The 26,169-nt window shown below is 36.4% G+C and overlaps 2 protein-coding genes across 5 annotated transcripts in view; both read right to left on the reverse strand.

Moving 5' to 3' along the window:
- The window catches only part of LOC107584986 (tumor necrosis factor receptor superfamily member 11A-like), a 15,170-nt gene extending 9,661 nt beyond the window's left edge, over nt 1-5,509 (reverse strand). The window contains exons 1-4 of the mRNA XM_016271790.1: nt 5,187-5,509; nt 873-945; nt 412-537; nt 179-325 (exon numbers count right to left, since the gene is read on the reverse strand). Of these exons, the coding sequence (XP_016127276.1) occupies nt 179-325; nt 412-537; nt 873-945; nt 5,187-5,261 (421 nt within the window). The 5' untranslated portion in view covers nt 5,262-5,509. The remainder of the gene's footprint in view (nt 1-178; nt 326-411; nt 538-872; nt 946-5,186) is intronic.
- Nucleotides 5,510-9,229: 3,720 nt separating this feature from the next.
- Nucleotides 9,230-26,169, reverse strand: part of LOC107584935 (lisH domain and HEAT repeat-containing protein KIAA1468 homolog) — a 56,232-nt gene continuing 39,292 nt past the window's right edge. For all 4 annotated transcript variants that reach the window (XM_016271707.1, XM_016271706.1, XM_016271705.1 and 1 more), the window contains 12 exons: nt 24,320-24,443; nt 24,090-24,138; nt 23,678-23,757; nt 23,493-23,599; nt 22,110-22,209; nt 21,291-21,373; nt 19,318-19,381; nt 15,866-16,004; nt 15,544-15,660; nt 13,174-13,262; nt 12,819-12,889; nt 9,230-9,623 (listed from right to left, as the gene is read on the reverse strand). In XM_016271707.1, coding sequence (XP_016127193.1) covers nt 9,503-9,623; nt 12,819-12,889; nt 13,174-13,262; nt 15,544-15,660; nt 15,866-16,004; nt 19,318-19,381; nt 21,291-21,373; nt 22,110-22,209; nt 23,493-23,599; nt 23,678-23,757; nt 24,090-24,138; nt 24,320-24,443 — 1,144 coding nt within the window. In that variant the 3' untranslated portion in view covers nt 9,230-9,502. The remainder of the gene's footprint in view (nt 9,624-12,818; nt 12,890-13,173; nt 13,263-15,543; nt 15,661-15,865; nt 16,005-19,317; nt 19,382-21,290; nt 21,374-22,109; nt 22,210-23,492; nt 23,600-23,677; nt 23,758-24,089; nt 24,139-24,319; nt 24,444-26,169) is intronic.

Raw genomic sequence — 26,169 nt, forward strand, 5'->3', positions numbered from 1 at the left:
CGGGAAGGCCTACACTTCATCTATCTATAAGACATATGCTTAATGGCTCCCACTTTAAACTTCTGAATAAGCTTATAAAAGGTATAGTTCACCCTAAAATGAAAATTCTATCATTCTATGTTCACCTTCATGTCATGAACTATCCCTTTATCAATGTAGAGTCACCACAAGCTCTTACCGCCCAATACGACTCCTTCTCCTGCAGGACATTTTTTAATGGCCTCACAGTATTCGCAGTTGATCAGAGAGCAGTGGAAACCCTGCTTGCACTGACAAGGTTCAGCCGCTGTAGGGTTGTGTAAACGAGTGCGGTTAAATCCTTTACCTGCAGAGAATGATTGGTGCGTGGTGTCAAAATATAATGCAAAATTAAACAACATTCTTTCTTTACACACATTATGTGACACTGACCCTCATCACAGAACTTCTGAGGAATACATTTAGTGTCACTGTTCCAGTCCGGCTGGTATTCTTCATGGCCACAATCACGGCACTTTGTGCTCGAGCTGCCGTCGCAATGGGCGAAAATGTATTTTCCTGCATTCAAAGGAAAATCATGCAATAAGTTGCCCATCTAAAGATGCAAATGTGTTAGCCCTTTAAGTCATTGGAAAAGGTCAGTGAATGCATATTGAGAAGATGATGTTCTTCTGAATTGTATAGTGGAAGTTAGGTTATAGTTCGTTTGGGTGTGTGTAGGCCTCTTCCTCTTTTTCTTATCCTTCTGCTTTTTAAAATGGGAAAAAACGAGCCGATTTAGACCTGATTTTATTTTTCCCAGACAGGCTTCACTCACACCATAAAATGAATGTATGGATTGTTTTATAGTGTCTTCTACATAGTATAATAAACTAGTCTGCATTGCTGCTCACCTGGTTCACATTTTCTGCAGCATCCCCCGTTGTGCTCATATTCGTTTTGTTGGCAGCTTATGGCCAGCCCTGCCTGAAATTAAAAGTTACAACAATAGTTAAACAAACGTATTGGCTCTTATATGATAAAATGTTTGTGATATTCCTCATTTAAAAGTCATTTTGGATAAAAGCATCTGCTAAATGGCAAAACGTAATGCCAAACTACAGCAACACACATTTATGATAGACAGATACTAAATGAATTGTGCAGCTTTGAGAGTCTCGCAGGTCACCCATGAGAGGTTTTTAGTGACAGATATTTACCATGGGAGAAGCACAACTATTTAGCACTCATAAAAAGAAATGTTTCAAATCAGCATATGAGAGTGATTTCTGAAGGATCGTGTGACACTGAAGACTGGAGTAAAGGCAGCTGTAAATTCAGCTTTGCCATCAGAAAAAAAAACGTATTTTAAATTGTAATAATTTGACATTATAACTGTTTTACTGTGTTTTTGATCAAACAAACACAGCCTTGGTGAGCATAAGAGTTTTTTACAAATATTATTTTCAATTCCAAACTTTTGAATGGTAGCTCATATTCTTTTTCTCAACATAAAACTAACACCTTTCTGAGCCATGTTTATAATGACTTTTAACCAACGGGTTCCAAGTTTGATCAGTATCAATTTAATTTTGAATAGTACATTTCTTATTTTACTATTGTGAAAACATTCTTTCTTTAATTTTTTTTTGTTATTTTTCTTAAACTGCATGCCAAGTGGTTATTCAGTAATCTGATGCAATGGCATTCAGGCATTTTTAAGTGTGGCTTAAGCATTCAGATATTTTTTGGGGTCATTGTATCTCCAGTCTGTTGGGTGATTTATATAGTAACAGAAAAACTACACAAAGTTTGGCCTGTTTGAACATTCTCTGGTCGGGGAATGAGAATCTTCAAGGAATAAGGATAATTTGAGTGGTAAAAGCATCAGGGAATGAAAGAGTGGGGGAGTGTGTGTATGGTGAGGGGGTATTGCCCAACTCAAAGGAAGAAAAAAGCAAGAAGAAAAGCAAAGAACACCACCCACATCCCTCCAGATACCACAAAAGCATTCCACGGTTTAACAGCAGGGCAGAATTAAATGCAATCCTTTAATTCAGTGCAAATCTGAGAAAATCTAGCTGTCACTCATGTAAAAGATGATAAAAAAAAGAAAATAGTGCCAAGCTCAGCATACTGGGCTCTCGTGGAGGTGAAAAGGACTTGGCTGAAGCACCAGGTGCTTCTTTGTAGACTGTTAAAATAGGTAGAAATAATGCTCAAATTCAACTTTTTGCACGATCCAGTGAAAAATAAATTGCTTTCAAGCCTTAAGTTTTCTGTATTCTAGCCAACACATATTTTCAAATGATAGAAATGGAAGAGAAATATTGTTTGTATAGGGACTACAGAAGACGATTTATGAAATACAAAAGCTCTCTTTATCTCTCTAAAGCAAAAAAAAAAAAGCAGAAGCAAACATTTTCCTGGGATTGATCATGGATCAATGGATGTATCCATCATGCCAGTTGGAAAAATCGGTGGGTATCATGGAAATTCATGAGGAAATAAGATTTCCTTATCAGATTTGTTGATAACAAGTTTTGTCTAAACAAGGGACTAGTTCACTTCACTAAAACCAATTTATTCAAATGATGAAACATGTCCTATATTCCTTGATGTACATGAAACTCAGTATAATATATATACACACACACACGTACTCCTACTGCAGTGTGTCTAAATGTCATTTTTTTAAATTAAAATCACCTTTAAATGTAAAACAATAAATTACAATAAACATTCAATAAATTGAATATTTGAAAATATTCTCCTCTTTGTTTCTATTAAGATTTTATACATAGTTAAAGATTACATTTTGAGGGTTTTTCTACCACTGCTGAAGGACCTAAAGACCTTTTGATGAACGCATGCGAAAAAACACAGGAAACCCAAAAGGAATGTCCAGAGTTCATTTCTGATCCTCTACATTCGAATGTAAGGCTATACTCGGGCAACAAAACATATTTTCATTGACTAAATATATAAGATCATGGTCAGTGACGCCCTGAAAAATTATATGTTAGAGAATATGCACCAGACACAGAGAAATCAGTTCTCACAGGATATAGCAGAAGCACTCAGATAACTCACAGTTCTAATGACTCAGTTCAGTCAAGTCATGTGCATTGCTTTGCATTTGTTCTCTTTTGAATGCAAAAAGATAGCAATGTTGTGTTACTGTATTCTACAACTGAATAATATATAAATAAAAGTCATTTATAAATAATTTAGCTTATAAATAGTTCAACAAAACACAACCTGGCAACTACATATTCAGACCTGCGTGTGATGCAAAAGAAAACATGCTAAAACTTTTGACCTGATGCAACATTAGATAACTCCGAAAACAACTGAATGAATGAAAATATGAATGAATGAAAAAAAAAAGATCTGTAAAATTTGATATGTATTACAATATAATATACAATATATAAATACAATATAATAGATGTTGTCAAATTCCAATATTAGGTTTTTTTCCCGAAATGTTTGCATGGAGCAAAAGTTTTTGAGAGTTTTGGAGTTTTAAGCTGGAGTTTTACTCTATTCCTAGGAATGTAATGATAATTTACATTTGATGAGTATCACATTTACATTTGGTGGAAAGATCCAATGATTTTTTATATATATATATATATATATATATATATATATATATATATATATATATATATATATATATATATATATATATATTAAAAAAACACACTGCACACTTGAGGATAAAACCATCATGAACAAAGCACAATGCCAGAAACACCACATGGAGTTCCCCTCAAAGTGTGCAACAATTCAGATTCCAGGGAAAAGTTCAGAAAAATCTGACAGGGAAGGACAGAGTGGGGATGTGTCTCAAAAACCTAGTGAGTGGTCAGCCTAGAAAGCACTTTTGTCTAGGTATGTCTTCTCAATTTTGGACAACAGACTAAGTTAGTGACAGGATGTCCAGCTATTTCTGCGAAGCGGTTCATTTGAACGGTTCATTTCAATGAACCGGTTCAAAAAAGATTCATCGATTCTCTTGTCATTGCGTCATCATTCGGACTTCACTGTAAGTAATGTGTCCCAGTTTAGTTTGTTGCAGCCACAATTAATCTTAGATTTAATAATGTTAAACCATGTTAAAATTAACTGAAAAGATGAAATTCGGTTTATTAAAACCAACCCGCTTCGTGCTCGTGTTGACAAAACAGTCAATAAAGTCACAAACACTTATTTGCAGCGCGCTATATTTTTAACATTTCCGCCGTTCGGCTATTAAGTTACTTAATTTTCGCCCCATTAGTCAAATCCTCGGTTCACTACAAACGCTTCTATATTAACGAATCTTGATTCACTACGAACTGGACTTGTCCGAGAGAAACAGGTCAGAAGTTGTCGACACGAGAACCGTTTGGGGCGATTCAGTCAGATCGAACGAAGCGATCAGACCAGTTTTTGAGATTCATTGCAAAGATCCGACTCAAACGAACGAGTCATTCACGATTCGGAACTACAGCACTAAGTGTACACAACCCGTTTCCGCAACAAAGCGCTGAAATAAATAGAAGGGAATAAGGTAGTTTAGCACTGAGGTGATAAAGAAGTTTCCAGGTAATGTGTCCCAGTTTAGTTTGTTGCAGCCACAATTAATCTTAGATTTAATAATGTTAAACCATGTTAAAATTAACTGAAAAGATGAAATTCGGTTTATTAAAACCAACCCGCTTCGTGCTCGTGTTGACAAAACAGTCAATAAAGTCACAAACACTTATTTGCAGCGCGCTATATTTTTAACATTTCCGCCGTTCGGCTATTAAGTTACTTAATTTTCGCCCCATTAGTCAAATCCTCGGTTCACTACAAACGCTTCTATATTAACGAATCTTGATTCACTACGAACTGGACTTGTCCGAGAGAAACAGGTCAGAAGTTGTCGACACGAGAACCGTTCGGGGCGATTCAGTCAGATCGAACGAAGCGATCAGACCAGTTTTTGAGATTCATTGCAAAGATCCGACTCAAACGAACGAGTCATTCACGAATCGGAACTACAGCACTAAGTATACACAACCCGTTTCCGCAACAAAGCGCTGAAATAAATAGAAGGGAATAAGGTAGTTTAGCACTGAGGTGAAAGAAGTTTCCAGTAAACAGAGTGCAAAAATATATATAGCTAAAGTTTATATTAATCCCATACAATTCAAAAACAAAGTTTGATTTATAAGAATCATTTGCAAACCTACCTGCGTGCACAGAGCAAGAACGAAGTGTGTGATCCATCCTTGAAATATCCAACTAGCAGAAAAATTCACTCTCATTATTCTAAACTTTAAAACAGGACTCTGTAATCTCAGCTTCAGTGCTGTTATATTGTCCAGTGAGTTCAGCAGCTGTGCGCTCTGGGATGAAGGGGTGAAGCTCCAAACTGCTGTAACGTTAGTTCATTCACTGAGAATATGTCCCATGATGTTCACTCACCCACGCCTCGACTGCAGCTCTCCCTGTGTTTCCACTGCACTAGTCATGTGGATTCTGCTCCGTTTTTTCACACGCTCCTCCCATTTCTCGTAATCAAAGTAGTCCACATATAAACGGGGTGATGTTCATATAACCAGACAATCACTGTCAGTCACTAGCGTTCAACTCTGTAGCAGTTTATTTCACCGCGCCACGTCCAGCACATGTATCGTGTTAGTTTGTGCTTATAGCCAAAGTGCAGTGAAGATACATTGTACTTTTAAGTTGTGAGGTACCGTTAAAACCCCATAAATCAAAAGTGAAGTCTGTTTGCTAGTGTACATGCAACAGAGCATAATGCAATGCACTTGATTTGCCCCTCAACTTTCTGTGTGGATGAACTTAAATAACATCTCTCTTGTCTTGACTCATAATTTGATTGGACTGCCAAATTAAAACTGAATTAAGAATAAACAAAAACTGTAATATACTACTGTTTAAAATGTTTATCGTTTTCTTAAAAAAAAAAAGAAGAAAAAAAGAGCAAGCATACAATTTGAACATACACTCTAAAAAATGCTGGGTTAAATACAACCCAGTGCTGGGTTAAATAGGGACAAACCCAGCAATTGGGCTGTTTTGACCCAGCGGTTTGGTTAAATGTTTAACCCAACCTTCTGGGTAGTAACCCAACCGCTGGGTCTAAACAACCCAATTGCTGGGTTTGTCCCTATTTTACCCAGCACTGGGTTGTATTTAACCCAGCATTTTTTAGAGTCTAGCCTCAATCATGGAAGCTTGTTTCCACCATGGGATAAAAAAAAAAGTAATTGCGACTCTTGAAAATATATAAATTCTGAGAAGAAAAGTCAGAATTAAACTCGCAACTGTGAGTAAAAACGTGAGAGGTCACAGCTAGGTAGCCTACCTTTTTTATTTTTTTTTATTCAGTGGCGGAAAAAAAAAGAATTGGCGATGTAAACTCTATTACATATAAGATGACTCATCCTGCACTACACAGATTTTCGTCCAATCAAATGCTAGGTTGTTAATGGTTGCTATGCAACCTGCTATCCTGGCACAACTCAAATTATATTTATTATGGTAGTCATAAATACACTGGTATGTAATGCAAATACAGTAGTTTACTGTTTCCTGTGTTTACTATGACAAACTCCATATTTTGTGCATTAAATATTTTGCAGGCCTATACATAATATCGCCTCATTTTTCCATTCGTTTCAGTAGGTAAAACTGAATTTCTCTAGTGAAATGCACATTAACCTCAACTTATAAGGAAACTGTGCTCTTTTTCAAATTGGTTTTCTGGTCCTGGACCTTACACGGTTTTCAGAAGAATAACATTAAATGAAAAAGAATGTTTCTTAATCAGATTAAAGTAATGGTCCACTAGTCTGTGGCCTCTCTGAACAGAAGGTCATTCTATGTAATGTTAAACTGTGAGTTGTTTGCCTGTAATTCTTATCTTGCTTAACTGTCAGCTCATAATTGCTCACTTGGCATCTGTCTAAGTGGGCAAATGGGGCAGATAGCGATGCTCTCGAGATGTTGGTGGGGGTGTTTGAAACATTGCCAGAACTTTTCACTAATTTACCATCCTCTTGCTTTCAAGCACAAAGCTGCCATGCTTTTCCTTTAAGCCACCGCTGCCTGCTTTGAATAACAGTCATCGGTAAAAGCTGATGGGCAAGTTTTGGCATCCATGCGCTCTCCTTCATGCTGCTACCGCACCACCCCACATGCAGATCAGGTGTACTCAATTCCTGGAGGCTTTTCTAAGCTGTTATGTCATGCAGATGTAGAGATGTCACAACAGACTGATTGTTCAAGCATAAAAAAAACAACAACACGCAACCAACCCAACCTAATGTTATGTTATGCTTTCATGATTAAAATTAATTGTGATATGTTTTGGGGAGGGGGGGGGGGTCGGACATGTATAGTGCAGCCACTCATGACTGTGTGAAGGTCAATAAGTCACATAAAATATCAGATAATTCAGTCTTTTTCATTGTCAAAATGCTAATTATGATATAAAAAAAATAATTTATTGAATGAAAAGTCATAATTATGACATACTAAATAATAATTGAGATTAATTAAATAATTAACTAACTAAGATTAACTAAATAATTGAGATAAAAAGTCAAAATATGACATACTAGGCCATAATCATGAAACAAAAAAGTTGAAATTATGACATAAAATGATCAAAAGTATGTGATAAAAAGACATAAACATGGCATAAAAAATTATGTAGCTAAAACTGAGTAAAGATAAGACATATTAAGCCAGAATCATGAGATAAAATGTCAAAATTATGAGATTAAAATCACAATAATTACTAATATTATTACAATAATTACAGTTAACTATAACAAGTATAATTATGACATTTTATCTCACAATTTCAAAATCAAAATAACTTATTCTCTCAATTTCAGCTGTCATAATTATGACTTTTCATAATTTCACCTTTTTGTCATAATTTTGACAGTTTATCTGTGTCAAATGTAAACTTTTTGTCACTTTTCATCTCATGATTATGGCTTAGTATGCCATATTTAGACTCATAGTTTTGGGTTTTATATGATGATGATTATGGCTATGGCATTTTGACTTTTTTTTAATCTCAAATATGATTTAGCATCGCCTAGTTTTGACTTATAATTATGAGTATTGTGTCATAATTTTGACTCTTTTCATTTATCCTCTCACCCGTAAAATGTTTTTGCTAACTTGAAAGTTTTTGGAGAGAGCTTTAGGCTTTTTAGTTCCTGTTTGTTGTCTTGTTATGCCCTCAGTCAACAGGAATAAAAACATGGAGAGGGAGAATGTTCCCGTGGTTTTATGCAGCCGCTCTCTCCTCTCTCCGGGTCTGGAAATGTTCCTGGCATCTGACTCACAGTCCTCTTCAACTCTTGCCCTGCGCTCATGAGTAACTTATCCCTGCTGGTGAAATTTCCACACACTACCATAGTGGATCAGCTCCAAATTATGCGCAGGTCACCTCGTGCTAAAGAAAATATTTTATACAAATATGAGCTCTCTTGTTTTTTTAAACCAGGAATTGCATGAAAGAAGAAATGTTACACTAGCGATGAAGGTAAACACAAAAGTTAAAGATTAAAATTAATATGCAAATTTTGTTCTAGTTCAGTCAATAAATCATCCAAAACAAAGGCTTCTGTAGGATCGTGCTGACCATGTGATCAAAGGGCCCTTGAACTTTGAAACCTTTTCTCCAAATGCAGAGGTAAAACAAGCCACATCTTTGATGTTCTCATGTTTTTTCGTTGGTTTTCAAGGCTAAGCGTTTATTGTAGTAACACCTGTCGAAGTATGGTAAAATATGCAGCACAATTCAGTTGCATTAAAGACCGTATATAGATAGTATATAAACTGATATGAACCTCGGAGCCAGATAGTATGAGGAACAAACAACGAGCTACTGATTTGCTTTATCCGAAGTCCTTAAATGCAGATTTATTATGACTAAACCAGATGTCTAAGAAAGCAAAAAAACATCTGAAAGGCAATCTTCGAGAGTTCAAGAGACGACACACCGAATCAGAAGTACATAAGTACACAAGTGGTCTTTGCTTTTTATTATCTTATGACACGAATCAAATATACATGATATTGGGTACTGTTCTCTCGATTCACTGTATTTTACAGTCATTTATTGTTGGAGCATATCCAAAATAAGAGAAGCAAAACCCCAGACAATTTTACACACTTATGTAGAAAATATTCTCCAGAGACACAGCAACGCATAAAAGACAGCAAGACGAGGAAGGAATCATTGTTTTGATTTCATAAAGTTCACATTGTCCAAAAAACTAACAAAAACAGGTGCAGTGGATGCAAATAAGCCTCTGAAATAAAATCATAATAAAAAAAAAGGAAAACATTGACACATGAGTGCAAATTTCTTTGGAAGCTGGAAAAAAATGTAAGACATAAATATGTTAAAAATATAGCCTATCAAATCAAAGACGAACAAAAGAAAGGCAGACGATTGACTTCAAGTAGGAGATCCCAGAAAGTGGAGGGTCGTGGGAAACACCCCAAGCAGCTTTCATTTCTTCCTCTGGAAAACATTCGCCAGCATGGCACCTGAGGTGGTCAGCTGGCCCATCTTACTTAGAAACTTGGTCTTTGCATCCTCACCCACCAGACTCGCTGCAATAGAGATGGACCTGAAAAGAGACAGAACAGCATTCATAGGTCAGAACATCCACCCGCCACTCAAGGGCAGTGTAAGCACCGGCTGCTGACAGGGCCGGACAGGCAAAGATGATACTGGCCACCCAACGCTTGAGTGTTACGTGCAGTTTTATGATAGAGTTTATATAAGTTCATTTTCATTCTGGAAATCCGTTTGTTTCAATTAACCGATTCTAATTCACTGAATCTCTTTCATTTCCACTCTCTGTGTGGCATTTGTCATACAGTAAAATATTTCAGTAAAAATAAAAGATGAATCACTATGCATTGTCATATGTCATTATGGTTCATTTAAATGCTACATTATTATTAATTATATTCTAAAAATTATTTCATAAATATTATGTATTAATATTATTAAAATAATATTTGTTTACATTCTAAAAATTAAAATTATAATGCTTTCTTGTATTTAGCGTAAAAAAGAAACACATTACTTGATTATTTTTTAAACTATATATATATATTATGAAATGCAATTGTGAAATATTATTACAATTTAACAAATATATTTAATTCAATTTATTCCTGTGATGGCAAAGCTGAATTTTCTTATTATTATCAAAGTTGAATGCAATTGAGCTGCTTAATATTTATTTATTTCTTTTTATTTTTTGTATATATCCGTTGTCACTTTATAGTTTCACTTTTTTTGGCAGATCGGTCGTGAATAAAACTTTGTAAGGTCACACGAAAAGAGAGATAACACATAGTTATGTGATGAATAGGATCATTTTAGAGTGAAGATTTCACCACCATTTCTGTTGAATGGTTAAAAACACCAGAAATTCAATAAATCACTTTGACCCGGTTTCACAGACGGAGCTTAGCTTAAGCCAGGACTAGGCCATAGTTCAATTAGGATTTTCAAGTAATTTTTATAAACATGCCTTAGAAAAAACATTACTGGTGTGCATCTTGAGACAAAACAAGGGCACTGACATATTTCAAGATCAATCAGTGCAAGTTTCTTTCAGTTGAAACAGCTCAGATTTACATTTTAGTCGGGGACTAGGCTTAAGCCTTGTCTGTGAAACCAGGGGGGTTATCTTTTAGAGATCGACCGATATATCAATTTACCGATATTTTCCCGATATTTAAGCATTTTACCATAATCGGATATCGGTTTTGTAATATCGGATTCCCCGATAAACGCCGCCATCTTGTGGGCGTTTTGAGAATTGCGCGCAGGATCGCCATTGCAGCGCGTCTGAGGGGAGACGAGACAACAACAACGGCGTGCAGGGACTTGATATAGTTGCTATAGTTAGTAAACTTTATTTAACATAACAGCCATTTATGCACAAATTAGATGCATTATATAAATGACTGATATGTAGATTATGCAGCTTGGCTCTAAGAAATAGAGACCAACTCACAGAGTCACGTAAGATAATCCGTCAAGTCCTGTCCCAATAAAGATGTAACCTTGCCTGAATTAAATAATATGCAGCCATGAATGAGCGCATGTTGGAAATAAAAGCGCTGAATTGAATTCTCTCTCTGTCTATGCTCATTGTTAGTCTCGTGAAGTCGGAGTCACGTAGATAATCCGTCAAGATCCTCTCCCAATAAAGACGATGACTGAAAAGTGGAAAAACCAAAGTGAAGTATGTTCTTACTTCACGCAGTCATTTATTTACTTTATAACAGTAAATAAATATAGGTTCTGCATATCGGTTATCGGGCACATAAACATGCAAATAATTGGTATCGTATCGGTTATAAAATATCAATATCGGTCAATCACTATATCTTTTGCATCTTTTTATAAAGTCTTGCTCTCTCAAACTGGTTCCCGCAAAACATTCATGGTTAAAATGTCACCCGCCCAACTAATTAAACATAAAAAAAGAATCCCAGCTAACCCGTGGTAGAACAACCCACACCATTTGTGAGAGGCAGACTCGACTGATGTATCATGACTTGTAGTGACAGTCACAATGATAGACTTCACTGCAGTTATAAAGTTCAAACATTTATAAATATCTCACAGAGGCATGAAACAAAACCACTGGAAGCGTTGCTACGATACCAACTGTGAAATTTAAAAGACAAGTGCTGTTTATAATCAAGCCACATCATACAGATTAAAGATTTTAGAGAGTGCCACACGAGTTTGCAAGCCGGGTACGTTTAGTTTTGGAAACCCTCATTTAGAGAGAGTCCTTAGCCAGCGAAAATCTGACTGTACATACCCTCTCTCTCACTTCTTCAAGTCATTAAACTCTTGAAAATGGCAAACTTCAGCAAATAAAAATCCATTTAGTGCATATTATACTACCTTTTATATAAGAAAAAAACACTCCGCACCAAATTTGGAGTAGAGCTATTACATAAATGTGACTTAAGTCGCTTGGGTATATTTTTAGCAATAGCCAAAAAAATATTGTATGGGTCAAAATTATTGATTTTTCTTTTATGCCAAAAATCATTAGGATATTAAGTAAAGATCATGTTCCAAGAAGATATTTTGTAAATTTCCTACCTTAAATATATCAAAACTTATTTTTTGATTAGTAATATGCATTGCTAAGAACTTCATTTGGACAACTTTGAAAGCAATTTTCTCAATATTTAGATTTTTTTGCACCCTCAGATTCCAGATTTTCAAATAGTTGTATCTCGGCCAAATATTGTCCTATCCTAACAAGTCCTTTTGTCCTATCTTCAATATCAAAAAATGGACCCTTATGACTGGTTTTGTGGTCCAGGGTCACAAATAACAGTGTATGATTCCATGTAGCTTTACACAGCTGCTACAAGTCTAATATGAAGCAGCATTACCATTGGCCTACAGGCACAGCCCAAATGGAGTGGGTTTGCAATAATCATGTGGCTAAACCAGTGCCCTGCAATGCCTGATGGGAACTCTCCTAGCAGTGGAGAGACTGAGTCAAACCCAAGCTGAACTCAAACAGATAAATTGAGGAAATTAGCATGCGAAAAGCCTTCCTGAGTGCTGTAGTGCTTGAGAACTCCTGTGAAATTATTTATTTTTACTCTGCTACTGAATGAGCACTTATTCACTTGTTTTTTTTTTCAGTACAGGAGAAGCAGACACTGTATTCATTAGATTTTCCTCTTGCATGTAGTGATTTGAGGCTCCATTTGCAGTAAACACAAAACCCGGTGACTATGAATAAAATGAAAGAGTGTCTTCTCACCCTTGTGCCTCTCCAATGCCTTTGTTCTCCATCTTTATTTCACACTCCTTTATCATGGAACTCAGAATAACCTAAAGGACAAACGGGAAAAGGAGGGAGTATTCTTAGAGCACTGCTGGGAAGTCTGATATAAACGCAGACACACGCACATCAGCTGGACATTACTAGGCAAAGGAAATTAAATACATAGAAATTGGGTTATATGACATGCAGCATGATAAAACTTTAAGACGACAAGAGACCAGGCTTAGGAAAAGGATATAATGTTATGCATCTGTATTTAATTAACGATTATGGGTGGTTGTTGTAATTATGTCATACAGACATGAAAAACATTTTTTTTTTAATTTAATACCTCATGCTCCGGAGAGAGCTGCTCCATATCAGTCCTCAAACATCTCAGACCAGGGAGGAAATGATTTACCATGAGTTCTTCAGAAATAACTAAAGCCCCAGAGTTAAGAAAAGACTATGTCAAACATACCTGTGAAATATACACGTCTAGCCATAAACACACACACACACACACTATGTGAAATAATATATACTATGACTTTAAAATAATATATAATATGACTTTAAAAATAAAACCCAAAATGGCAACAAATTAAATTTCAGTCATTGATACACAACAGCGCATAAATACTAAAACTCTAAAATAAAAATGTAATACATTGAAACTATATAACAGAAAAAGTCAACAACAAAAAAATGAAAATAAAATAAAAACTAAATGTAAAACTATAATCAACCTATAATTAGTGTTGTTAATCTGTGACAGTTTCATTAAATTTAAATGACAAAACACTGGAAAACAACAACAACAAAAAAGACTGAAAATAAAATAAAATAAAAACGAATTTAAAATTGAATACCATAATAAACCTACAATTATGACTGTGGATCTATAAATGTTTCATTAAATAAATTGAAACTAAAACACTGAAAAACAAAGCTACAACAAAACTATTAGTCACTGAGTGAAAACAAAAAAGACTGAAAAAAAAAGTAATTCAAAATTTAAAAGTATATTAAACCTACAGTTATGGCTGTTAATCTTCAATTAAATTAATTACATGATGTATCAATTATTACATGATACACCATGATATTACATGATATACCAATTAATTAATTAATTATTTTAAAATAAATGATCATTAAACCACATATACCAATATTTGCTGAAAATACATTCATAATACAGCAAACTATAAAATTTTTACTAAATGAACACATGAGCTCTGCTCACAATTAATCTGAAAATATAAACAATAATTCAAAATATGTATGAATTTTGATTTTCAAGAATAACTGGTAATTCAGCTGAATCTACCAAAAACCGCAAATGAATTAAACATCAAACACAGTCTTAACATGAGTTATTGGTATCTGCTGAAAGCTTGATGATCGTGCACCCCTAAAAGAGACCAAACCGAAACCATGACCACCGCAAAACTTGATATGAACCGTGAGAAATTTGCACAGTTAAACCTCTATCGCCTTCCCTAATGACTTGCACTTTTACAGTAAATACACACCAGTATACAGTCCACCGATCCAGACTAAACCTCATATCTATCATGCTGCATGCAAAACCTCAAAACATAGACAGGACGAGGTTTCACAAAACTGCCTGGGGGGCAAGCCACTGCTACAGGGGGGTCTCAACTGTGACACAGCGGACAAAAATAAAATGAAACGGATAAAGATGGGGGGAGAACAAGACAAAAGAGCATCTGCAAAGGCATGTGTGCTGGGAATCCTGACCAAAGGGCTGGGCTAGGCTCTCTTCACTCAAACGAACAACATCACAGAGCGTTTAACGACAAATTCTGCCATCCACCCTGCAATTTAGTGTACAAAAATGGCTGAGGTTTATTTTCTTTCTTTCACTGCCAGTGGGATTATGCAAACATTTTCGCAACGATGAAGCACTCAGGAAAAAAAGGTGGAAAAAAAAAAAAAAAAGAGAGTGAGAATGCAAATCCAGCTTTGGAGACTCCTGTCCAGCTAAAATAGTTGACCATCGCTCAAAAATTCAAAAAGCACAGAGAGAAAGTGGCCACACAGACTGTGTTCAGTATCTGTTTTTAAGTTGAAATTGGAGGTAAAACTGTGGTTATACTGTGCAAGCTGCCATACGCCACAAAATCAGTAGAGAAACCGGTGAAAGATGGCTTCTGCTCCCAAACATCAGCAGTGGAGGTGTACAGTCCAATTCCGCAGCCTATCTGTTTTCAATTTGTAATCAAAATGTTCCCTCTCAGAGAAAAATCAACTTCTGGAAATTTTGGAAATGCAAAGCGCTGGGCTTTACCGAGGCTTACAAAAACAATAAAAACACTTGAACATGCAGCATTTCTCTTCACAAGACATTAATTGATGGAATGAAGTTGTGTGGATTACTTGTGAATTCTTTTAATGTTTTTATCAGCTGTTTGGACTCTCATTCTGACGGCACCCATTCACTACAGAGGATCCATTGGCGAGTAATGCTATATTTCTTCAAATCTGTTCCCAACTAAACTTCGTCTATACCTTATCTACAGCTTGGATGGTCTGAGGGCGAGTACAAATGTTCATTTTTGGGTGAACTATTCCTAACATAATAGTCAAAACCATGCTATGTGAGGCAAGATGAAAGGTGATTAACAGTAAAAAGTGGTTCTAAACAGGCAAAATTGTAAGTCAAACGTCTCTCTTATGTGACTATAAAAGATACAACAGCAGGATAAGGCGCTGTATGCCTCAAACAGTTGAGTGGCAATGTCAATTCTTTTACTCTCCACCGTTTGCTGGTTGTTGCACAGAGCCAGTTTGTGCAAATGAGGAAGAACAACTGTGGAAAAAAACAGAGAGAGAACAGGACATGAAAGACAGAAAATACATCTGCCGCACTAATGTACGTGCACTAAAGGGCAAACAGAGTCACAGAAGCATGACGGTACTGTTATCATCACATTACAACACGCTATGGTGTTTTTGTCTGTGCAAATAGTGAGAAACTTTGCATAAGCAAGTAAACATATAGTGATGACACTCACATTCATCTCTGAAGCGGGGCTCTGCGTTGGGTCCTACTCTTCCAAATGTTTTGATGATTTCCATGTGCAAAGAATGCTGGTCCTGATACTGGGGGTCTTCCAGAAAAGAGGCCAGCTGCATTTTCACTCTCTCTAGCAGCTAATAAACATACACATGACATAAAAACAAATAAGAGCTTCTCTATACAGTTTGCAAACCTTAGTCACAATTTATATTTAGAAGAGTTTCTTTATTCAATTTGAAAGCTATATTTATTTGATATATATATATATATATATATATACAAATTAGAGCCGTCATCGTTAACGCATGCAATTAAGTTTAAAATCCTTAACGCGTTAAAATAATTTAACGCAATTAACGCAAAATTACTGAAGCACAATTTCTATTCTAATTTTGCTTCTCTGCTTGCGATTAGATCATTTTTTAAGCTGCTAAACTCCGGGAAAGTTTTCAGTCCAATGATCCAGTAAGCGAATGCATTCAAACAATCCGTCCAAAACAGCGCTAATATAAAGGAAACCAGGCTGATTACATCAGAGATTGCAGAGAGAACAGAGACTCGCGTTGCGTTTTCAGTGAATTATTCATTCCAGTGTGTTTGGCTTTAAAACACAACCGCTGTCACATTCTGTGATTGTCTCTGAAGAGCGCGAGCCCTCACGTCACGTGCTTGTAAGTGATGGGAAGTCCGGTTCTTTCGGACAATTCGTTTCAATGAACCGGTTAAAAAAAAACGGTTCATCGGTTCTTTTACGCCCTAACGTAATGACGTCATTCGCGATGACGTAATGATATCAAGTCTATCGTCCCGGGCCGGGATGAAAATACACATTCAAATATATAAAGTCAGTAATCATAACTTCAGTCAGTTAAAACATCATAATCATGATCTGAAAAGTTTACAATTAAGTTTTGATGTGCATACCAGGATTTAAGTCTTGAAGATATAAAGTAAATAAATTAGTAGTCATCAGCGCAGAAACCATAATCCACTTACTATACATAATCCATTGCGATTTATTTGTTATTAAATAAATTTACGTTTCGCTAGATTGCCCTTCATTCAAGTCTTCGGTTAGCACAGAATCAGTTGTCCAAAAGAACCAGTTCGGTTCAGACTAGGCTTGCCACGATAAGACGGTGTTGACGGTGATACCGGTGTTTAGCCGCAACACCGGTTACGTCACTTGCCCACCGCGTCACCGACCCACACCGTCGTTTCGATTTTTTATAGTAATAAAAATCATTTAATTCAGTAAAAGAACAGACACTACAATTAAAAACTGAACGTGGCTGCTCAATGCACGACAGTAGCATCACACAGATCAGATTTCAGTCAAGCTGACTGACAAGAAGAGAGGGGTGAGACAGACAAGACGATCGCGGACGATTTAGTTTCGAAACGAAATGCAAAAGCGCCTGTTTGGCAATATTTTGGATTTTGATACCTATTTAAACTATGTAAGTTATTTGTTATTTTATATTAGGCATAACTTGCCCTATAGCATGGTGTATTTTTATTTGTTTTGTTAATAAAAGTTCTATGTTTCATATATAGGCTAAAGTGAGTTTGACGTTGTATTTTGTTGTTGCTTTCAAGCAATTGACGCTGAACTGCAGCTAATTCAAAAGTGAAAGTCAAAAGTTATTTAAAAGCGAAGGAAAGCGAGGAAAAGAGGGAAAATTTAAACGAGCTAAAAACTTGCTTTAAATTGCTTTACTCCGAATTGCCGCTATTTGAAAGTGAAAGTAAAATGCGCACACCGCTTTTACAAGCTATTTAAATGCGAAGGAAAGCAAGGAAAATAGAGGGAACGCCCCCACGGTGATATCGGTATTACCGGTGTTGTCACATGTCGATTAACCGGTGGGAAAATTTCCTCACCGTCACAACCCTAGTTCAGACGTGCGGTGTCAGTCATAGTAGGCAATCTGTTCGGTAGCTTCACCCTGAATCACGCATGCGCAGTATCATCAGCTCATCGGTTCTCAAATCGGACGCGTCCGAAAGAAACGGTTCTCGGTTCAGTGTACTGGTGATCCAAAAACCGATGCAACCGGTTCTTGACTCGAAACGAGAACCGCTCCAGCAGTGGGCGTGTACGTTCATTACTCTGCATGCTGCACACATGCTGCTCTGCTCGTGTTCATCTTGAGTTCTCTCTTCACAGCAGTTCAGTCACTGTTTTTTACTGTTTGACTGAGTAAATTAATTACTCCGGGATATTGGTTTATTTAGACTGAGAGGGAGTGTCAGCCACGTTAAAAAAAAGTGAATAACTTAAGTAATTTGTGGATTAGTGCATACCGGAGACGCGAACCGTTTCAAACGATTCAGTCCGATTTGGTGAACTGGTTCAAACGGTTCACTAAGAAGAACCGGTTAAAGCGAACGAGCGCAGCAACCGCAATTTTTGCGTGTTTTCTTTTTTTGTAAGGTTATTCCCTTCTCGTTTTACACTTCATGCATGTGGACTGAAAATTAAACAAGTTAGTAATGATAACATAATGTGTACCATGCTGATTTGTACAGAGGCTCCGTAGATTTGCACTTAACAAGCCTAAACAGACCGTGAATGACAGTCCCTATATATGTATATGTATGGCGATAATACCGCCTACAGCGCTACTGAGCCACGCAAAATTATCGCAAGGGAAATTCCCTCACCACTATAGCCCTGATATATGCAGTCAGCAGGTTTAGTTTTTTTTTTTGGCATCTCCATGTGGTCCTGTTCGGTATCGCAACTTGTCTTCTCTAAAATGTAAAAAACCGCTTTGGTGTTGCACTGTACACATACTATAAAATTCAGATTTTTTTTTCTTTCATATGTGCTTTACTTTGCTGGATATAGCAAATGATGACAAAATAAACATTTGAAACAAAATAAATATATGTATGGCGATAATACCGCCTACAGCGCTACTGAGCCACGCAAAATTATCGCAAGGGAAATTCCCTCACCACTATAGCCCTGATATATGCAGTCAGCAGGTTTAGTTTTTTTTTTGGCATCTCCATGTGGTCCTGTTCGGTATCGCAACTTGTCTTCTCTAAAATGTAAAAAACCGCTTTGGTGTTGCACTGTACACATACTATAAAATTCAGATTTTTTTTTCTTTCATATGTGCTTTACTTTGCTGGATATAGCAAATGATGACAAAATAAACATTTGAAACAAAATAAATGGTCTATGCTTAATTTCATGAAGTGTGCGATTAATCGCGATTAATCACCGAAAAAGGATGTGATTAATCAGATTAAACATTTTCGATTCGACTGACAGCCCTAATACAAATATACATACACACATATATACATATCTATCTAATTTAAATTTTTTCCCCTCTCGATATTTTTCTTAAAAGCCCAGAACTGTGTTGGGATATATATATACACAAATATATGTGGATTGTGTAAGGTATCAGTAATACGGAAGACATGTACCTCTTTTTGCGTTACGGTTTCCATAATTGTTCCAAAGGCAGGTATTGTTGATATCCTCACTGAGCTGAAAACAGAAAATCCGTCACTACACATCCAAAAGAAACCATACATTTCTCCACTAAAATGATAAAAAAATGCATGAATGGAACGGAACCATGAGATGCCAATCACTTGATGGAATATGTGGTAAGCAAGATGATTAATGCCACATGATCATTCCCATGTCAGTATGAAAACCAAAACAGAAACGGTCAACAAATATCCAAATACACACCCCCCTTAAGAAAATACAAAATAAAAAATACAAAATATCCAACCAAGTGAATGCGAAGAGGAGACAGGATATTTGGTTTTTAAAGTGTCTCATAGCTGCGGTTAACTCACAATTCAGGACCACTGCACAAGGTAATAAGGGCTGGAGCTACTCGCTTGTCAATTAAGGCTTCGCTCATGCCTCGAAGAACCAGCTGCAAACCAGTCAGATGCAAAAGAGAGACGGGGGGGTCAAACACAAATGGCCAAGAATCTAGCAGGGAAGGAGGGTGGTAGAGGAGACTGTAGTGCTATAGGGGACTTTGGGGAAAGAGTGACTGGCAGCCAAACATGCCATGGGCCACATGAATGGACAGATGAGTTGACTGAGGGGATGAATGGATTGTGAAAAGCAGGTAGCTTTTCCAAGCGTGCGGCGATTAGTGTAGCCTGAACGAAGAATGTTAGTACATCGAGCACATGAGACAAACAAAATAAGCACTGTCTCTCAAGCCTTGGTTTCATCAGGAGAGCCAGATACACTTCCACACTGACATAACATCAGCATGAATTACAAATGATGGTTAACAATGGTATATTTCAATAATAAATTTGTATATATGGGGCATATTTCAACCTCAAAATAGAATAAAAATAAAGAATATATTTAATAATATTTATAATAATAAAAGACTATTTAAGGTTTATTTATAGTATGACATTATTTTTGCAGCAATTAAGCACATTTAACTCTCTGTTGGTTAGTAGCTTATTATAATGCAAATAAATTCTTGTACTGAGAAAAATACATACAAAATGATATATAAATAATGCCTGGGCCATATTCCAGACTCAAAATAAAATAAATTTAGCAATTTTCATAGCAATTAAGCACAGTTAACCCTCCGGATGTCAGAAGCCTATTATAATGCAAAAAAATATATAAATAAATAAATAATTATTACAAATAAAATTCAATAAATAAATACATTTATATATTACAAGTATACATCATGGTAGTATTAGTTATAAATTGTATTTTTGTTGTAAAAAAAAGAAGAAAAAAGAAAGAAAAACCAGGTCCAAACAAGTTTGCTTTCATTACTGTATTACAGTAATTAGAGATTTTTTTCCACATTATGGATGAAAATGATAAAATCATAATGCAAAACTTATTCATGATCCTCAATTTTTATATATTTTTTTAAGGTGAAATGTGACCTAGACATTTAATTGTTTCGATTGTTTAAATAAAACTGCAATATTTTTGATATGACATTAATTTCTTTCAACATAAAGCGAAACCCTTAAATCTGGGCTCTGCCTATCTCTTGGCTCAGGTAGGCGGTGCTTGCTTGAGGAGGGGCTAATAAAGTTGTGGCCTCCGGAGAGAACCAAGGCGGAGGGAGGTGCATGGATGAAGGAGGCAGGAGACGACTTACATTTCAGGATCACTGGAGAGAGTGATAAGTGCTGGAACAACTCTCTGAGCTACTAGAGTTTCATTCACCCCCTTCACCAACAGCTGATTGGTCAGAGCAGGGGTGATGTCACATAGGATGCATGGAAAGAGCAAGCACAGTGTCATGGAACACCGCAGAGAGAAAGAGAGAGAGAAACAAAAGAACACAAAAAAGGTAACAAACTAAAAAAAAAAACAGCTCCTGAGAGAACCAAGGCAGAGGGAGGTGCATGGATGAAGGAGGCAGGAGGAGACTTACATTTCAGGATCACTGGAGAGAGTGATAAGTGCTGGAACAACTCTCTGAGCTACTAGAGTTTCATTCACCCCCTTCACCAACAGCTGATTGGTCAGAGCAGGGGTGATGTCACACAGGATGCATGGAAAGAGCAAGCACAGTGTCATGGAACACCGCGGAGAGAAAGAGAGAGAGAAACAAAAGAACACAAAAAAGGTAACAAACTAAAAAAAAAAACAGAGTAGACATACAATGAAAAACACGACAGAAGCCTGAGGCGGCACTACACAGATAAATTAAATCAAATTAAGGACTAAAGAGGCCAGGCAAATTTAACTAAAGCTACGACCACAGATGAGGAGAAGGGGTTTCTCACATGGAGTTTCTTAACACTCCTTGAACCTTCATTACGGACTTACAACGGTGTGGGGGGATGAAATGTGGGGGTTTGTTACGTCATTTCTGAATGGCAATAGCAAGCGTGCTGTGGTGCAAAAGACGTACGGATGCTTTAAAGCTGCAACGACTTGTAAACATTCAGTATTTGACAGGTAACAGGGATGACAAGACACAAGGGGGCCCTAGAGGGAGTGTGGATGGGTCTGAAAATACATATTTACCACCTCACACCAACCATTAACATTTCTAAACCATCATATTACAGCTAATTTGCATTAGAAACAATGCATTAGGTAATAAAAATAATCATTTGACTGGCCTGGAGGATGATAAATGTCTTTAAACATAAATTTAAGGACATTGGATGTATTTATTAACTAAAATAAACTAAAATAACTATGCATGTCAATGTCTGAAGTGTGAATTGGAGGAAGGGCTCACCTCGAACATGCGTGCAGCGGTGCAGCGTACCAGTGCAGATGTATGAACCACTCCATACCAAAGCACCGTCAGTAGAAGCTCATGATATGCTGGGTTTGCCCTGGAGACAGGAAGTAACGGATTTAGTGGGTAATCACAAAATAACAGGCGATGATCCTACTAAACCTGATCTTCTAGTCAGTTAGACTGCCATTAGCATGAAACGTCTGGTGCATTAGATCATCAGGATACGGGAGTCGAACAAATTGGGACATGTTATTTTTGTTGTAAACTGCTTAAACCATTATTGTCGGTTTATGCAGGGCTCAACTTGAAAGATGGCCTACTGGCCTCGGACCGATATGTAAGTGTTTATGTCTTGCAAATGTAAACATTTGGTTTTATGTGATTTTCGGTTTAGAATTCTGATTGTCAACCTTTTAAACGTCATTATTACATTAAAAACTTTAATATTAACTTTATATGAACTTAAATATTTAATATTAGGCAGAATTATATAACTGGGTAATAAAGACGAAACTGTCGAATTTGAAAAGATTACTAGCGATCAATAAGAAAAAAAAAAATCACAAACCAATTTGTAATGTTTTGCAGTAAATCAGTTTAATTTATTGCTCTTGAAAGTTTCTTAAATAACTGTACAAATTTCCAGCTATTATTGCAAATTTTATTTGTAATAATTTTTAAAATCATTTAAAAATAGTGAATCATAAAATACAAAAATTACAATTCAAAATAATTTGAAAATCTGTGTAAAAATGGTCTAATAATATATATATAAAAAAAAAACTTAACAACGAAATCATAAAATACAATTATAAATGTTAAATTAATATAAAATGCGTAAAAAGGTGTATAATTATATATATATATATTTTAAAATGTTAAACTATGAAACCATAAATAAAATAAAACATACATATTTATAATTTTATAAATATTAAAAAAGTTTAAAAACTGTGAAACATTCAATTAAAATGCTACATGTAAAGTTATTATTTTTATTATAAATATAAAGTTATACATTTACAGTAATAAACAAATCTTGCCCTGCAAAGTATCTCTGAGATCAGTTGCACTTTTTAGACAGCCCCTGGTTACAGTTAAACATCTGCTTTTGTGTTCCAATAAAATAAAATCATCTGGGATTGGAATAGCATGAGGGCGAGTAAACGACAATTTTAACTTTTGTGTGAACTACTCCTTTCAAATGGATGAATTAATAAAGCTTTAATGCACAGAAACTGCCAGGCACTCTCAACGGCGGGGTCATGACACTCGTGAGCAAGTCATTTTACATCAGCTTAAAGGAATTGCAGCCTCAGATGAGCTCATGCAGAAATGCATCCTGACTGCAGATTTAACAGTGCTGACGACACTCACCCAAGCTCTACAAATGAAGCCTTTAGACTGTCAAGGGGAGCATGGGAGAGAGACAGCGTGGTCATGACATCCTCAAGAAAGCCAATCAAGAGTTTACGGTCCTCCTCCTGAAACGAACAACTTCATCAGAGAGAGGCTTTCCTGAATTAAGACATCACACAGCACGCGTACAATGATGCTCCTACCTGATTGTAGCACGTCAGGACTCCGGTTGCATAGATCGGCACCGTAGCCTTTGTAAGGATGTCGTTTCCTGCGGAGGCGTCTGCAGGACACAATCCTTGTTACAATCTCTAAACTTATATAACTGAACACTCAGTTAAGTCGCACATAAAATAATTAGTTGAACTCATTTGGAACTACTTTGGCAGATACTTTAACCACAGGCTTTTTTTTTCTTTTTTTTTTTTTTTAACTCAATAGACATTCAAAGAATGAAAGAAAAAGCTCCATTTCCAAATCCCATGAAGAGTGAAAACACATATTTGACACACAAGTCTCCAGCATGGGAAAGAGATATAGAGACGAAGTGTGTGTGTGTGCTCTGTTCCCAGCACCTCGGGAGTATTATTCTTGGTTAAATGAACAATCACTCACCCACATTCTCCTCAGATAGCCGCAGGATTTCTTGAAATTGAGGTTTTACCTTCAAAAATGAGGGGAAAAGAACACCTAAATTAAACTGAAACTGCTGAACGGAGTACTATTTGCAGCACAAGCTGTATTTAGCTACTTCATTTGGCCAAATAAAGAAAAAGAATACAGAAAAAAAGGTGCTACAGAGAGAGAGAGATTACTGTATGGCGAATGTCTTTGACCTGTTCTACCTTAGTGTTGGTAAAGATTTTCCCAAACGTTCGACATAATCTCCAGAAGAACCTGGAGAACTCATGCACACAGGTGGATGAGGCGACGTTGATGCGTCCTACAATATCTATAAGCTGTGGTAAACTGTGGAGAAAAAAACAGAATCAGGTCCAGTGCAAATGTAGGTAAACTAAGCCTTGTACATGCAACATATGAGAAGTATAGAAAGAATACAAGCACTAAAAGGATTTCAAACACATTGTACCTTAAATTGTGTCCAACTGCACCATTGTACCCTTTGTTTTACAGCCAAAAATACTCATAATTTAGTTTTAAATGACTTTCTGAATTAACAATGCTGCTCATACCTTTAAGACAATGATATGTAAATTACCTTTGTTATGACTGGCTAATACTAGTAATACAAAAAGGAAAAAAAGAAAGAGAAAATTTATATATAAAGTAAAATATAAAAAAAAATTAATCTAAATACACACGTGTGTGTATATACTGTATATAATACATATGTGTATTTTATATATAGATCAAAAGCAGAGAACAATCTACAATTTCCTAAATTTCAAGGTCACTGATTAGCCCTATTTGAAGTTATCCTGACAGGAGTAGAAGGGCTGTTTTTTTAAGCATATTTCATAAATGAATTGTATTATGAAGAATTGTATCTGAAATAGAACTCTGATCAAAATTAGAGAACACTTACCAAGTTATTGGTGTTAATCTGGTGCCAGGTGCTAATTTCCTTAATTATGTGACAAAACCTATTTAACTGGCAGCATTCCTCTAATTTTCACTGAGATTGCAAGATGGCGGGCCGCTCTAAGATGACTGAAACCCTGCAACAGCAGGTTGTCCAAATGAAGGCCAAAGGGATGACTCTTTCAGGCAATGCAAGAGAAGCTGGTCATTCCAAATCTGTGATTTCTAGAAAATTGCAGCTTTATAATGACACTCATTCATTCAAATCCCCCCAAAAGCCTGGTCGTCCACTCAAGACAAATGCACCAGAGGACAGGATAATGCGGAGACTCTCAATGGGGAATCGGTTCAGCACTGCAGCTGGAATTGCTCGCCAGTTCAGTGCTGAACAGGGTAAGGATCTGTCTCGGCACATTTAAGAGAAGTCGGACTGAAAACGCACTCTGCAGTGACCAAGTCTTCCATTAGTAGAGAGAATCAAAGTTCACTTTAGCGATGAGAGCAAGCTTAATTTAGTTGGGTCTGATGGGAAAAATTTAGTTTGAAGATTAACAATATTTCAGGAAAAAATCAAGTATCCACCTCTGAATGGCTCAAGAAAAACTAAATTAAGGTTTTGGAGTGGCCAAATCAAAGTCCGGACTTAAATTCGATTGAGATGCTTAAACAGTCCATTCATGCTCGAAAACCCTCCAATGTGGCTGAATTAAAACAATTCTGCAAAGAAGAGTGGGCCAACATTCCTCCACAGCGATGTGAAAGACTCATTGCCAGTTATCGCAAACGCTTGATTGCAGTTGTTGCTTGACGTAACTCGGGGGAGAAGAATTGTTAAATAAATTGTTATTTTTGTTTTCTTTGCGCTCAAAAAGTATTCTCGTAGCGTCGCAAAACTGAAGTTGAGCCACTGATGTCACATGAACTGTTTTACCGATGTCCTTACTACATTTCTGGACCTGGGGACATTACAGTTGCGTTGCGGTCTATGCAGGGTCTGAGAGCTCTCACATTTCATCAAAAATATCTTAATTCGTGAAGATGAACGAAGGTCTTACGGGTTTGGAACGATATGAGGGTGAGTAATTAATGACATAATTTACATTTTTGGGTGAATTAACCCTTTAATGTGCTCTTTGTTATGATGTCATCTGAC

The sequence above is a fragment of the Sinocyclocheilus grahami genome, unplaced genomic scaffold (assembly GCF_001515645.1).
Source record: "Sinocyclocheilus grahami isolate Dianchi unplaced genomic scaffold, SAMN03320097.WGS_v1.1 scaffold65.1, whole genome shotgun sequence".
Taxonomy (NCBI): domain Eukaryota; kingdom Metazoa; phylum Chordata; class Actinopteri; order Cypriniformes; family Cyprinidae; genus Sinocyclocheilus; species Sinocyclocheilus grahami.